General features: G+C 33.7%; 2 protein-coding genes across 4 annotated transcripts; both read right to left on the bottom strand.

The window, feature by feature from the left end:
- Positions 1-3,039: 3,039 nt before the first annotated feature.
- LOC122593286 (putative protein TPRXL) lies at positions 3,040-6,513 on the bottom strand. Its single transcript, XM_043765677.1, has 3 exons — positions 6,107-6,513; positions 4,129-4,226; positions 3,040-3,614 (listed from the first exon to the last, which is right to left on the bottom strand). Exons 1-3 carry the CDS (start codon positions 6,347-6,349, stop codon positions 3,116-3,118), a joined length of 840 nt encoding a protein of 279 aa, XP_043621612.1. The 5' UTR covers positions 6,350-6,513; the 3' UTR covers positions 3,040-3,115.
- A 1,021-nt stretch (positions 6,514-7,534) lies between these two features.
- On the bottom strand, positions 7,535-15,615 carry LOC122592907 (heparan-alpha-glucosaminide N-acetyltransferase). Of its 3 annotated transcripts, none has more exons than XM_043765236.1 (13): positions 15,403-15,615; positions 15,157-15,294; positions 14,263-14,344; positions 13,853-13,944; positions 13,403-13,509; positions 12,934-13,066; positions 12,753-12,869; positions 12,572-12,663; positions 12,007-12,073; positions 11,829-11,907; positions 11,642-11,733; positions 11,415-11,558; positions 7,535-7,760 (listed from the first exon to the last, which is right to left on the bottom strand). In XM_043765236.1, the coding sequence occupies exons 1-13, from the start codon at positions 15,577-15,579 to the stop codon at positions 7,620-7,622; spliced, it is 1,461 nt and encodes a 486-aa protein (XP_043621171.1). In that variant the 5' UTR covers positions 15,580-15,615; the 3' UTR covers positions 7,535-7,619. The 3 variants fall into 3 exon arrangements, with proteins under 3 accessions (XP_043621171.1, XP_043621172.1, XP_043621173.1); XM_043765237.1 differs by having other exon boundaries at positions 13,868-13,944; XM_043765238.1 differs by lacking the exon at positions 7,535-7,760 and having other exon boundaries at positions 11,467-11,558; positions 11,882-11,907.
- Positions 15,616-16,379: the final 764 nt, after the last annotated feature.

Raw genomic sequence — 16,379 nt, 5'->3', positions numbered from 1 at the left:
AATTTAAACATCTCTATATAATATACTTATTATACCCTTAATAAAATAATTTACAGTATAGATCCTCCAACATTTAAAATAACTATAATACCACCTTAAACATCATTACTTTTACATTCACCACCATCGCCGCCCCCGTCGTCGCCCCTACCACCATCAACACCACCACCTCCGCCATCATTATCCCCACGCCGCTGCATTACACAAGCATAAGTCTAATTGAATTTATGACAAATCACTTTTTGAAAAATTATAATAGAACCATTTATACACCAACACCTTAATTTAATAGTCATATTTTTCATTATATATATTTTAATCTCGCAAGTAGAAAAAAAATTATTTATTTAAAGTATTCAGTGAAAGTTGTGTTTAGATTAGGGGTGACAACAGGCGAAAAAAACCCATAATACGCGGATACCCATCCGTTATGAACAAGTAATTTCAATAAATGTTACCGTGGATGGATAACGGGTGTAAACATGTGCCCGTTTGCGGGTCACGAACAAATAAGACACATACTATATCTGTCATGGTTATATCTGTACCGCCAACCCGCGATACCCATGTAAGAGACTTGTGGATATATCCGTAAAATACCGTTAAACCCGCATACTCTTATTAAATTTTATATACAATTTATATTATACTTGTGATATATATTAGTGTGATAGTGTCCGATGTATTGCTATTTGACATAGAATCTGAAAAACTTTGTTTGTGTAGCATTTGAATTTCGTATTCATTTAGTTTCTTTATAATACACTATTTGTATTTTGTTGTATGAAATACCTTAAATAAAAACCAGACTAATGCTTCATTGAATACCCGTATGGCAAGGGCGTTAATAAATTAACTAAAAAACTCGTGGATCTACCCGTGAATTTGTATAATCGCAGATCATGAACATAGATAAAATATATTACCCGTTAATGGATACCCGCGAATTGATGTATCATAAAAAACCCTGGACATGGTAATGAAAAAGAGACATTTATACTCGTTACCTACGGATGTCATCCATACTTTAGATAGTCAAACTGTTTTTCTAACTATCTCAAACATTTTTATTACACAAAACTTAAATTGAGTTTTGTTTAAACTATTCAAAAGTTTTTGTTATTTGATTAACTTGAAGATAATGTACTTAAATAGCTTATATCAGAATAGTGAAATGATCTTTGTAATTTGTATTTTTGGTTTTTTTATATGAATGTTCAATTCCTATTTTTTATATTTGATAGGGATATTTAATTATTTTTATAAGTCTTTCATTATAAAGATTCAAGTAGTTTAAAAGTAATTAGACAAATGCCCGGGTGATATGCCGGTGACGGCGACAACGAGTGATGGTGTTAGCGGTGGACGTAGCAGTATGAATATTAATGTAAAAGCAATTGATAGGAAAAAGAATCTATTTATTTTAAAGGCTGAGAAAAGTAAAAATTTTTAGTAAAGATATTATATGTATCTTAAGTGAAAATGTTTAAATTAGTGAACAAATAAAAAGGGTATTTTGAGGTTATCAATTATTTAATTGAAAAATTAGAAGAAAAAATGTTTTATAAAGTGTTAGAGACGAAGATAATATGACGTTGGAAATAATAAAATAGAAATTGAAATACAAGAGTAGAAGAAGCTTAAAACAAAGGAGTATGGACAGAGTTGTTTAGAAGTTTAGGATAGTTATTGAAAGTTGGTATGAGTCACAGGCGTATGCGAAGTCGTGTAGAGCTCTAATCTGAAATGAAAGCGCGTGTAAGAATACTAGAGAAGGGGTCCAGTTTACAGGCCGTATATGCCACGTCATATCTGTATAGCTGAACCACGGTTGGGGTGTGTCGGAAATGACGTGTAACGTATGTTGGTACTCCGTATTTGTTTTCCGTTTCTATCCATAAACGTAACGCTATTTGTACACGTTGCAATTTTTGCCAACTTTCTTGGACCTTTTTAGTGAAATTTTTAAGTTTCAATTTTTATAATAATAATCTGGATGTCACGTGGAATTGTCTAGGTTTCTCCGATAACAGCTTTATTTTTGTTTTTTCATGTTTCTGCTTTTAAAAATGAAAATTAAAAAAAAAGTTAATTGAGGAGAAAATATAAAAAGCTTCCAAATGATATAATGTTACGTACTTTATTCGTTTAAATTTTGAATTTTTTTTGACAAAATTAGCCTGTCGATAGAGTTTTTTGGTAGTTTATAATTAGAGCTTTTATTAACCGACAACTTTTTTATGATCCTAAGAAGAATTGATTTTGAAGCAAAGTCTGTAACAAAAACCAAGTCTTTTACCCTGGTTTTGGATTTGCATGTTTCAATTGACAATTAACTCATTTAATTTTATGTTTTTTTTTTTGTGATATTATAAATAGTAAATAACTTCTTATGAGTAATAGTTTAGAAAAAACTTCTTTTGAGTGTAATAACACTGACATAAAGAGTCAACATAACTCTATAAACAATATATGCATTTGCAAGAGATGAGAGAACGAGAGATTACAAAGAGCAAGGAACTAGGAAATGAGAAAGAAACTTATCTTTTATAAATTAAAACTTCATAACATAATCACAATGAAAACTCTTTGATTTTCTAAGAGTGATGGAAAAGTTTAATACTCCGTATATGTTACATGCTAGTTGTATTTTGTGCTAAAAGTGTAAACTGTCAATAGTTTGATGGAGCAGTTTAGCGCTGTTTGGTATTAAAACAAACCCTCTTAATTCAACCAAATAACAGGTTACCACTTTACTGTAGTTAGCCCATTGAGGTATCCAATTCGGCTCCAAGTTAGGTTCAGAGCAATAAATGGAGCGTAATTTCCAAATTCCAACCATATCAATGCATTCGCCTTAAAACACTATCTGTCTATCTACATATAGCTCGTACAGAGCTTGACATCTTATACGAATGTGTTTTCCATGTAACTACGAGTAACCAATGTCTGTTTCCCAAAACCTTTTGTTAAAAAGTCCGAAAACTTGTAGAAAATGGTATTTTGTTTGATCATTTCTGATTAGCAACGTTTCCTTGATTAAAAAAAAGGGAAAACGCTTGTTAAAGCAAGAAATTGTATGGTTAACCCAAAAGGGAAAGAAATACAAGATATACTAATCGGTGGCCTCATCATTTCCTTTTATATCCATGCTCAATATCCTGCAAGATTTTTCATGCACTGGACACTCATTGTCAATCTCTTGAACTAAAGACTTGATGAACAAGCATGGTTGTACTACCTCTTGCATTGGACTGGACGTTGCATCAAACTGAGATGATGAGCCCATAGGCTGGGTTCTCATTTGCACAGACCGCATCAATGCAGCTCTCCTCAAATCAGCTGAGTGGCATATGTCACTAGGTGATGATGGGAAACGCCCCTCTGGTTCAGAACCACGTTGACGTGCTTGTGAAGGGGTCAGAGGTGGTGCACCAGGGTAGGAGGGTGGTCCAGGCGAGAATATACAGGCAGCAAGTCTCTGGAACCTGTATGGAGAAACAGGGCTAGTTGGTTGGCTATCGGGATGGGATGGCGAGCATGCATTGCTTTCATAATATCTACATTCATCTAGATCTTCTGACATTGGTGAATACTGCGATGACAATTCGTCCCTGGTAATCATAATACCATTAAGAAACAAGAAACTGAAAATCGGCGAATTAACCCTACCTAATCGAATGGATACATCAGACAAAAATACCCTATTTCCTCAATTATTAGTAGATTTTATAATTAAACTTCTGATCTATTCATCAGTCTCCCCACGTGATTGAAAAGAGTAAAAGTTAGAAAAAATAGTGACACTTCTCACGTTAATTAGCAAATAAATGATGCAGATTCATGAAAAGACTATAACAATCAGAACTTAAGGAGCAAATCCACACAATAATCACAATCTTCACAACAAAGCCAAAAAAAATGGATGACAAAACTAGCATGAACAAAAAGGAATCTTAAGTCGGGGGATAAAAATAAACAGACAACTTTTGCACAATATCCTTCGGAAAGGCTCACATCGAGGTTATCATACATTTTAATTTAATTGGCAACATAAAGCCATATAATATACTACAAGTCTACAAAAGATAGTAAGATACTTAAATTAGTAAGAAAAGAGGTAGTTACCTTAGATAAAACATGCTGTCAGACCTTGCGGGAGAATCCATGAGATTTTCAGGAAGGGGGTCTCCGACTGAGAGTCCATTCAAGCTAGATGCCATTATCTACAATGTCCCACATATGTTTGTTAGTTTGTCCAAGATGCAGTTGCCTCATCCTTTTAGCTAATCATAATCAAAATCACTTTGTGTAACATGATAAAAGTTCATAACAGTTGAGTAACCGTACGACGAGTAATCTCTTCAAATATAGTACTTGGATATACAGTTGCATTAAAGCTATGAATATTTGGAAAATAAACTCTAATCATGGAAAATTTAGATTCATCTCAGCAATTGGTTTCCTTTGCATTTTGGGTAACATACTAAGGCTAAGGGATAGGGATCCTCATCCTCTAAAGTTGATATTGTATCAACTTTAGAGGTAAAGTTGGACAACCTTTAGACTGAAATCAAGGGTTAAGATTCAAAAATCAAGTTTGTATTTTGACCTTTGATTTTAATCTAAACGTTATAATTCTAAACTTTACTTATAAAGTTGGTATAACTTTAGAGGATTCTTATCCAAGGCTAAGAGGGGTAGCGCATCTTGGGAGAGGGGGACTTGTACCATGTGGCGCCATGTCATACCCCAAGATGCTATCCCAAAATAGGGGAGTGGAAAAGCTTTCATGGGTGAAGGGACTTGTGACATGTGGCAACGTATAATTGGTTGGACGTATTAAAAGTTGAAAAAGTATGGAGAAAGAGAGAGCCCCTCAAACGGCTTGGATAAGACGCCTAAAAGCAAAACACCCTCCAAGACGCCTATAGGGGGTGGTGTTAATAGCAACCCGCAGCTACCAAAACCAAGGATGCCTCCATGTACCGCCCCATTCCCTTTAGTCAAAGCGCATCTGTTAATTTTTGTAACATGTTTCTTCTTTTTCTAACTTCAGAAATATACTACCCTAGAATATTCAATCAGGGTAACATATTCCCAAAATTAAAAGGAAAATTAATTATCTTACCTAAGTTGAGTAGATGCACAATGTATAAACGAAGGTGGTTTTTCCCGTTTAGGTGATCGGAGGAGTGTGAGCCTTTAAATCATATATATGTTACCCAAGTTGAGTAGATGCACTATATATAAACGAAGGTAATTCTTCCCGTTAAGGTGACCGGGGGAGTGTGAGCCTTTAAATCATATATATATATACATATATATATATATACATATATATACATATATATATATATAGAGAGAGAGAGATAGGGGTAGGTTATTTTGAGTCCAGTTTAATTTGAGTCCAAAAAGGGTCCATGTAACTTACACATGTGTAAGTCGTGGTGGCGGTGGTCGCCGTCGACGGAGGATCATGGTGGTGGTCTGAGATGATGGTGGTGGTGGGAGGAGGTGGTTGGGATTTGAGGAGAGGGAAAAAAATCAATGGACCTTTTGGACTCAAATTAAGACTAGACTCAAAATAACTTTTCCTTATATATATATATATATATATGGCCTAACCAGGGTATCCCGGTGACCATTTCCCTGCCAACCCAAGATGTTTACGGTTTGTGTAAGTAGTAGGCTAGAATAGAACCCAAACCTCAGGAACCGACCACTAGGCGAACTTTGATGATGGTTTTAGATGCACAAAGTATGTTACCCTACAATGCCAATTTCAACAACATAGGCTATGTAGAATAAGTTTCCCAAAAAGGCAAACATGTCCAATTTCTCACATGACAAACCAGAAACGTTGCAATTATTAAATTTTCTATATCTTGCATTGTCAAAAATTGGTAGTCTTTGTTAACTACAAATTTGATAGCTGTCTTTTATTTTTACCTAAATAGACAAACAATAAAGATTCACCAATTTCACATATAATAACCATATCAATATCAATTACCCAACAGTTATCGTTGATAAAACAACAATCCATATAAATATATTTTAACCGCACGGAATTTACATAATACCCCCCCCCCTTTTTTTTTACCTCGCTGAGATAACGTTTATGAGAGTGAAGATTATCAACATAAATCTCATCTTCAGGATCTCTATTTCTTTTCCCACTTGGAGACGCTCCTGTTGTTGTTGTTGTTGATGGTGAAACCGTCATAGATACAGATGTCGTTGATGACGACGATACAGACACACTATTGTTGTTATTATTATTATTATTAGCACATAATGATTCTGTTTCTGAAGTTGTTGTTACGTTGTTCTCCGATACTGTCATTTTGGCAACATAAATTCCCCAGCAATTTTTTGGAAATGAATTTAAATTACAACTGAATAACAACAAAAGAGAAGATTTGTTTAGATGGAATTGTTTTTAGATATATTGGAATTGGAATAATAATAGTAAGTAGGGAATTGGGTCCTTTTAGGAGAACACAAAAACATTTCACAAGATCTTATCGACATGATTTACCAACACATGTCACTTGTCTCTTATGTTATTGTTTAGGGCCTGCAACTACTAATGAAATCCTGTCGTATGTTTTTCCTTTTCTTCGGTTTGGGCCTATTTTAGTTTTTTACTCGTACAAAGCCCATTTGCATTTGCTTTTCTTTTACTTTTTACTGCTCATGTACCTGTATTACCGTATTACATTAACATGACCAAATATTATAGAGTGCTAAAGATGTTCATCTTCTTACAAAATTGGAGCAAAGCAAATTGTAACATAAATGTGTAAGATATACTGGATGTTCACAATTAACTTGTTTTGTTTTCAGTAGTTAAAATCTATAGATTTATTCATTCTTTGTTCCGATCATGGTAACCATTTTAAGAGGTGGTGACCGAAGGGCGACCAACTCAAACCATATCAGAAGTTTTCACCTTAACATGACTCGCAATATAGAAAAGATGTCAAACTCAAATGGTCAAGTCATCATCGTACAACAATCGAACAAATAATATTTGGTTTGAGTTCATGATATCCGAAAGATCTCATGTTTGAAGGGATTCAAAATTCGGTTACAAGAATACCCACCATACATCTGAATCAAAAACTTGCTCTATCAAAAGAGAACCTTGCCCGTTTACCATTTATGAGTTGACGATTTAGATTTATATCTTTACCAGACAGATTACATTAAGCTAAGTGTATGCCCAGTGACACATAAATATTTCAGGTTTAGTTAGAAAGAAAAGGACAAGATGTATTCAAGATTGTAAACCTTTGCAAGCCATATAACTATATAAGCATTGGAAGGTTCTTCACTATCGTATAAAATTTTTGGGACCTCTTCATGTTAAACCAGATTTTAATACTACCATTGGAGATGCTATAGCTTAAGTTTGTTTTATGACGTTTATCTACACAAAATTGTATATAACAAGAAAATGTGTCATCAAGACTATATAAGCTGCATCACGTATAATCAACATGTAATGTTTACAAACTAACCAAGATAAAGCTAATAACATTTATATTGAAAGAGGAAAACTTTTACATTTTTAAGTCACTAATTACAAGGGATAGGATTCTGGGAAACTTTTACATTTTTATGTAAATCCCTTTCATATGGAGGAATCCTGCGACAAGACCCCAAAATATTATTTCCAAAAAAACAAAAACCAACTTACCCCATTTCTCAGATTGAAGTGTGGCCTCAAAAAGCGACTCTGTAGCATTTACCTGTAACGAATGTTGTATATACTCTGAAATTAGACATTTGACTTGCACGATTTGTGACACCCGTCACCAAAACCGATAGTTTATAATAGTCTCTAACTTGAATTTCCAATTTCTTGACTAGTCAATATGCCTATATAGTATAACAAGCGTAGAGATGTTGTGATCATTCCAATTTAGACATTTAACTTGCACGATTTGTGACACCCGTCACCAAAACCGATAGTTTATAATAGTCTCTAACTTGAATTTCCAATTTCTTGACTAGTCAATGTGCCTCATAGTTGTCAAAGGTGAGCGCCCGTTGCGCCTAGGCGCAAAAGGGAGGCAAGGCCCAACCTTAACGCCTGAAACCCTAGGCCCAAGGCCTGAAGCCCCCGTCTACACTTTTCCATATAAATAAACCCTTTGTTCCACATAAAAAATTACCTATATTATGGGGATATCATGATAGAATCTTTGTTCCAAAAATCACTTGGTATATATCATTATCATCAATATCATCATTCATCATACTATACTTCATATTGTAGGGATATTATTATAAGACTCTACTGCTATTTTATATACTTTCTTAGCTGAAACTTTCTTCATTATCATTTGTTAGAGACACTGAAAATTTATATACTCTTCTACGTTTTTTTTTCCCAAGCCCGCGCTTTTTTTGCGCCTCTTGCCTAGGCCCCATTTGGGGTCATTGCGCTTTGAGTTCGCTTTCACCTTTAACAACTATGATGTGCCTATATAGTATAACAAGCGTAGAGATGTTGTGATCATTCCAATATGTGACTTTCCAATATGTGACTTTTATTACTTGGAATCCAATAGTTTAGGATTTAGTAACTCTATCTTCCTAAGCTCAAACGGTTATAATTATACCCGTTAATATCTAGACCTATAGTTATATTTCATATACATTTCTAGATATTGATAAATCTCCATACACTATTTAATGGTGGCTTAAAGTCTATAATCATAAATTTCAATAATTATACATAGTGAATTAATAATTATAATCATAATAAATATTAAACTACAACATGAAAACTAAATCTTATCTAAGGTTATACAACAAAAAGCCCCTCCTGGTTAGTTCGGCCAACAAGGATAATAATACTAATTATACTAGATACTTTATCAAAGTAAGCAAGTGAGTCATTAAGCAATACCAACTTTCTAGCATGGCAATTTACGGTGAGCAAGGAATTTTAATCCTATGAGAATCCTTATGATGTATTGAGTTTAATCATAAACTAACTCCAGCATTTATCTCAACACTTATAAAATATATATTCATCATTAATGATCAAAACAAAAATCTAAAGCATAACTTCTGTGCTTTGCTGCTGTCGAATACAAAAAACATCACCATCACAAAATCAATTTTTCAATCGTCACTTTGTCAAAGATATCTTTGGTGAGTTTAAATAATTTTCATTCTTATTTTAAAGATCTTTTATATAAAAATTATTGCTAAAATTCTTATAGAATTATATTTTATTTTGTTAAGATATCTAAGGAGTTATCATCAATGTTGGGGTAAATTACTTATCTTTTCTTTTCATATATATAAATATATCATTATATTTATTGATCTTTTTGTTATAAGTAACCTATTTGATGGATATATATTATGGCAAAATTTACAAGAATTAATAAAAGACTTTTTAAGGTTAAATCAAAAGCTTGAAGTATAGATCACATTAATCTTAAAAGTTTACGTATTAATTGTAGTGTAGTAATTAATATAATATAAGAAATCTAATTATAAAGTCATGGACATCATAAAAACAAATTTAAATAAGTGTTGGTAAGATCGGAAAGTCTTGATAAATATTTAATTATTGTAGTCTTTAAATCAGTAAGTGTGAGTTATTTTAGAATCTGGACAGATTCAGTTAGTTAACTTTGAAAGGTCGTATCTTGGTCATGGAAGATGGTTAAGTCACGTTTTTGGTGTCTAAATTTAAGTTCAGGAAGTGTACTTTTTGTTGGAATTGTTTTCGTGTCAAAATATGAAGTTTAAGTTTGTCAAACGAATTTTATAACAAAACTGCTCAAAGCTGGGTTTTCAGAACAGATTTAGGTCGACTTCAAATAGTCATATCTTGGTCAATTTTAAGAACGGGAAGCTTTTGCTTTTCCAGGAACACGTTGATAGCAAAAATAATGGATTTTTTTGAAGCTTTGAAGGTTTTAACTTTTATAAAACTTTTCTGTGCGCAAACAAGACTTTTCTGACTAGTCTGTAATTATCGAATTTTTAAAAATAGTTAAAGTACAAAATAAATTCTATAAAAATTCATGTAAGTATCTAACACTCTGAAGTTACAGTGGTAAAAATTTGGGATCTTGGTTAGCTAGTTTCATCCAGAATAAAAATAGATAAAGTTACCAAAAATTCCAGTGAATATGAGTTTGCAGAATTTAATCATAAATCATCAAGACAAATACTCTATATTAAGTTATATGACTTGTAACTTAATAAAATATGACAAATCATTTTATGAAAACTTTGAAGTAGCCATATTTGTATTTCCATCGAATACGGGTTATAATGGACGGTTATTGACCATGACCATAATTGTAACTTGTACATGTATATGTTGTGTAGATTCTAGTGACCTTTTAGACTTTGCACAACTGTTTGCTTATTGAGGTGAGTTTCGTGGCCCCTTTTTATATTATTTCTTTGGGGGGAAATGATGCTCAAAACACTTTTTATTTCTTTTACTAGCTGTGCCAAAACTAGTTTGTTTTATTGGACAAATACGTGTAATTATGAAATATGTATGTTAGCTTGGCTTGTGTTGATTACAATGATGCAATAGATGTCTATCGATGTCTATTGAAGACAATTGATTACAATGATGCAATAGATGTCTGTGGATATCTATTGAAGACTATTGATTACAATGGATAACAGTGATAACAATTAGCCAACTATTATACTTCAGCTGGTAGTTTGTTGGTAAACAATGTGTGATTGAGTTGTTGGTAGGCAATGTGTGATTGAGTTATTGGCAAACAGTGATGTGATTGAGTTGTTGGCAAACAGTGATGTGATTGAGTTGTTGGCAAGCAGTGATGAGTTTGTGTTGTTGGAAAGCTATGATGACATTGAGTATTTGGTATGCATACATGCTACTACATGTTTATATTTACACTATTGTCCAAACTACTTATATCATGCACAGCAAATTCATATGTATTCCTTTAAACCTACGAACTCACCAACATTATGTTGACATTTTCGAGCATTCATTTTCAGGTAGTAACAATGCTTAAGGAGACTGAGCATAAAGAATTTAGGAAGACTAATAAAGAGATCCTTCATGGACTCCTAGTTGCATTTGAACATTGAACTCTATTTGCTATTTGTTTCATCTTTTGCTATTTGGGGCGTGTTGCCTAGACTTATTCCGCTTGTGGGAAATACATTTATTTGGATTTCATTTAGTATGACTCTATTATAAATTCCATGTGCTATGCTATGTCTTTTCGTCATATCCTACGATTCCGCCTAAGGTGGGGTGTGACACGATTATCCCAAATAAATTTTTTTTACATTCTTTGTAAATATTAGGTTGGAAGTACGGTGTTGCTTTCCATATGTGCATGATAAAAGAGAGGAAAACAAAATTGGAAGGGAATTACCAGGTTGTTTTCAGGTGAACGCCAATAGAAACCTTGCAAAGCTGCTGGAAAGATGTCACAAGCAGCTAAAGCATAAACAATGAGAGCATTCATACCCATCCATTCAAACAGCATTGTCGGTTTTCTGATATGTATGACATCAACCTGTACATATATGTGGAAATAAGCACATTAATCTTCAAAATGTAGCTAAGGCCTAAGGGTATATAATATACTAACAGACTCACTGTGTAATATATGGCTATCAAGAGAATGCCTGAAGTTCCTGTTGTGATGCACATGTAACTCAATGTATATAATGGTTTGGATAAAGGAATGCCTGGAACATATCACGCAGAATGTAATTATAATTAGCTGAACGTGTAGTGTAAATTGCATATTTGCATAAAAGAATATTAAGGAAAGAAAATATACCTATGACCACTAAAACATATCCCAATAAAAGCAGAGAAGAAGAACAAACTAACCAAATAATAATCCTCTGCATATGACCCTGCAATAAGATTAAACTTCAAAGGATCATGATAAAACCAAATACCAAAGCAATTCATATCTGGATAAAGTGCAGCGGAAGTAAAAAGAAGCACCATACCTTATAATGCACCATAACATGTCCATACTGCAACCCCAAGAAACATGTAATTGCAGCCATTAATGAGCTGAAATACAGAAATACAAGTGATTAATTCAAAAACGACATAATTGATATTTTAACGAAAAAATATATAACCACCATTTCCACATAAGTTATAGGAGCATAGCACATTGCCTTAAATCGGATAAGATAAGAAGCAGAAAAAATTTCTAACTGTTAATTTATTGAATCAAATAAAACAAAGGCGGTAATTTTGATCCAAATACTTTTGAATGAATTGGTCGAAAGTCACCCACAATTTATTCCAAATACACACGCACACACATCCCAAAATCATTACCACGGTTAAAATTAGTGTTTTGATGCTGCTGTATCTAGAGTCGTTTGGACACATTCATTATAGAATTTTTTTTTTTTTTGAAAGGTAAAAGAAGTCCCAGTGGGAAAACCCGGCCAGAGCCGTTTTGAGTTTTTGACCCATATTGAAGATGACATATTTCAACCCGGACCAGTTTCGCCCGTTACCCAAGTTACCCATCTTGCCGCCTCTAAGTAAACCAACCTTAGAAGGCCTTCTGGATCAAATGGAGCAAGACACCAAGAAGGGGCATTTGGTGGAAGGGGTCCATAATCTGGAGAATTAATACTGCATTCCTATAAGCACCAGATGACAAGTCATCCGCACAAGAAATAATGAACTATAACATCTGGAGTAAACAACAGTATGGCATTGAGGGAAGGACCTCTGTTCTCTTGTATACAGGACGTTGATATAGATGACTTTCACCAAGGAGAAGTCGATCAATCAGGCCAACTGCATTGCATGGAGGCTCTAGACTACCCCTGACTCCACAGTATACCTATGGCAAGTATTATAATAAAGCAACGAGCTTTGAAGGTCTTGATAACAGTATTAACACTTACAATTTGAGTCTCCTTCCCAAGGTTTGGTACTAATACAGAAAAGTTCTCGTTTGGTACTTCGAATCCCCAGTCTGGAACGTAAAGACCATACAGCAAAGACATGTATATTATACCTACTACAAGAACAGCCACCCTGGAAAATAAGAAAATAAGTAACATATCAGAATAGCAAGTGTTTACCAAATTCTACCAATTATAAGAAACCTTAGATTGGTCAATGTTGAGAACAGACCCATGTCATATCTTGATATTTACATATTAACAGTAAGTTTAAATGACCCAGAATGGTTGTGGAATATCGTTCACTAAACTGATAAAACAATAATTGGTTGGAAGGAACACAATGTCCCAAATTCAAACTTATATTAACTGTACAGAAACAGAAAGAACAAGTATTCTCTATTAACTTCACAAATGTAAAATGCACTATTTTGGCATTATTGGCATAACAAACGAAATTTCTATTTACCACTGAATGTAGTATTTCTTTCCAAATGCAATGGCTGAATTGACTTCATTCTTGTTAATACACCAGATCTCAGTTATTGAAGCCAACAAATATCCAATTGAAATCCTCTGTATATCATGAATTAAAAAGTGTGATTTTGGTGGTATTCGGAGCATTGAGGCAATAATACTCGGTACAGATACACTAGTGGTATTGGTTTACTTTCAAAAACTGAAAGAATTATTTCATCTAAATGCTACTGTATATCATACCACCACCCCCCCCCCCCCACCCCCCCAAAAAAAAACAACTACACAAGTCTATAAAAAAATAATCAACAGATTCTTCACATTCAGGCATGACATCAGATTATCAATTCCTTTTCATCATAAAACCGTCAATCATCTTTTTCACAATATCGTAACATCACTTTCTTGAGAGTGCATTCAGATTATTGGTTTAAAAACTTACGTGGTTAGGACATACCTGTAGCACACCCATCCATCGTATCTGGTGAATATCAACTCCAAAAGTTAGATTGTCACGTCCATGAAAGTATCCACCTAGTCAGACATACAAGCAATGTATTATACATTCAAATCGTTATATGTGTAAATATGAAGTAAGAGTCTGATGACCTCAGTGCATTCAAAGTCTAACAATTACCAATAATGTTGAAAAGTGAAAACATATCAAACTCAAAAGTAATGTAACATGTGGTTGTTCCCTTATCACAAACAGTTTAGATCATTGAATCGTGTGTACTAGCTCTTTGTCCTAACCGAGTCCAAAATAACCTTCTTAGTCATTATCAATTGTAGCATCAATTTAGATCATGATTTTCAATGCAAGTAGAATTAAAAAAATATATATATATATACCTTGCAAAATCAAGCCCAAGAGAAAGAGCTTGATAGTTCTGAGTACAACTTTCTTGGTGGCTGCTGGTTTGCTAGTAACTTTCTGCATCCAAATATCAATAACAAAATATATTTTGGCTGGCAATCTGACTGTGTCATTCTAAGTGGTTATCACTAACATACTAAATCCATTGCACAAACTGACAATGTATCACCAACATATCTAACAAAAAAATGAAAAAGAAATAATTTGGGGATGTACTGAACAAAAGATGTTGCGTTGTATGTAAAGAAAACTTTCAAATATTCCTTTTGTATGTGTTTGACCTCCTATAACATGTAAACGGATGAGGTGGTGATCAGGTGACAACGTATATGACTGCAGCGTCGTTAAGAAACTGAAAGACCGATGAAGCAGTATACAATAGCAAGTTTTGGAACTTCAAAGAACACAAAAGAAAGTTTTGAAGTAAAATTCAATAATTCCCAAAAAAATCCCCATAATGATTAACATGCCTAAAACATGTCTAACAAGGTGAAATGGACGCCTGTCAATATCACAGGCTAAGATGAAGGAAGATATATGTTGAAGGTGTGCGTCAACAATCAGATAAACTAGACATGTTCAGATGTTCTCAGGCAATTTGCTGTGTGTGCATTATATTCAAGTCTTTCTACGGTATGTATCCAACTTACAAGCTTGCTATTGTATGTATGGAACTTTCATTCATTGTTATTATAATCGGAAAATTTGTTAACACGATAACACCTAATCAAAATTGTTGTCACGTCACCATTTTACAAGTAATAAACGGTCAGGTACATACAATATCAATGATCAAAATTTGGATACATACATATAGCAAGTTTGGAAGTTTGATACCCATTTTATTAAGCCTAGAGATTATTACTCACCTTAAAAACAAGACTAACGGAAATACCAACACCGAAAAGAAAAAACGGCATAACGAAATCAGCAAGCGTTACACCGAACCATGGAGAATGATTTATAGAAGGAAATGCTCCCCCGGCATCATCAACCAATATCATCAACTGTTTCAAATACATATTATTATAAACTAATACATACATAAATATACATATACATATACATATATACATACACACACAATAGTATTATAAATTAGGGGTGATACGTACAGCGACAGTTAGACCACGGAAAACGTCGAGAGAAGCGAGGCGTTGTTTCCGATGAGTAGCAGATGAACGGACATCTTGATTTTCCGGCGAAGGCGAAGCAAACGGAGTTATCTCACTGGCATTTTGAAGAAGGGGACTTCGTTCCTCCGGGTCCGCTACTGTTACCGTCGACCACATTTTTTCACTGTCGAAAGCTTTGTCTGCTTTCCTTCAATTTTGAATATTCCACTGCCGTAGTAGTGAATTTTATATATGGGCTAGTGGGTTTACCAGTTAATTAACTGAATCTATAAAAATATTTTAGGTTAAGTCATATAAAAATGTTAGGTTAATGATCAATCATCTTAATTAGTTAGCCTAAAAATCCTCCTAATTTATAAGATTGTGATATATGGAAAATCAGGGGGGTGAGATTATGGAAGAGAATTAGTGGATTACATGTGTTAACAAGTGGATATATTATGAGGATTTTTAGGATGATTGGTCATTTTCCAAAAAAATTTATAAAAGAAAGAATGAAACTGGTGTGGGTTTTTGAGATCCAATATCTGGACGGTGTATGAGGAACCTCATAAAGAGAATGCTTTCATATTCTACCTAAATGGTATGAAAGGTCCTTCAATCTTTACATGAGATGATGATCGACTCATAACCTCTATCTTCAGATGTCAGAGTGTTTACCACTAATCCAAACCATGTTGCTTTATATAAAAAATGTTTATATAGTACGCAATTAGAAAGTTTTCGTTAAACGAATAAAAAAAATAAACTGCTCAGTGCCGCTTTTCACGGGTTTTGAGCCCAATACCACGACGGTGTACGGAGAGGTTAAAATATAAGCAGACCTTACCTCTACCTAAGTAAAGAGGTTGATTCTATCTTTTACCTAAATGTTAGAAAAAACCCTCTAACATTTGCATGAAATGAAGATCGAGCTCATGACCTTTGTCAATAACCTTTTCGTTGAATGAATATAA

Source organism: Erigeron canadensis, chromosome 3, assembly GCF_010389155.1.
Source record: "Erigeron canadensis isolate Cc75 chromosome 3, C_canadensis_v1, whole genome shotgun sequence".
In the NCBI taxonomy this organism is placed as follows: domain Eukaryota; kingdom Viridiplantae; phylum Streptophyta; class Magnoliopsida; order Asterales; family Asteraceae; genus Erigeron; species Erigeron canadensis.
Note: the sequence above shows the minus strand (reverse complement) of the source record. Positions and strands in the feature narration are given on the sequence as shown.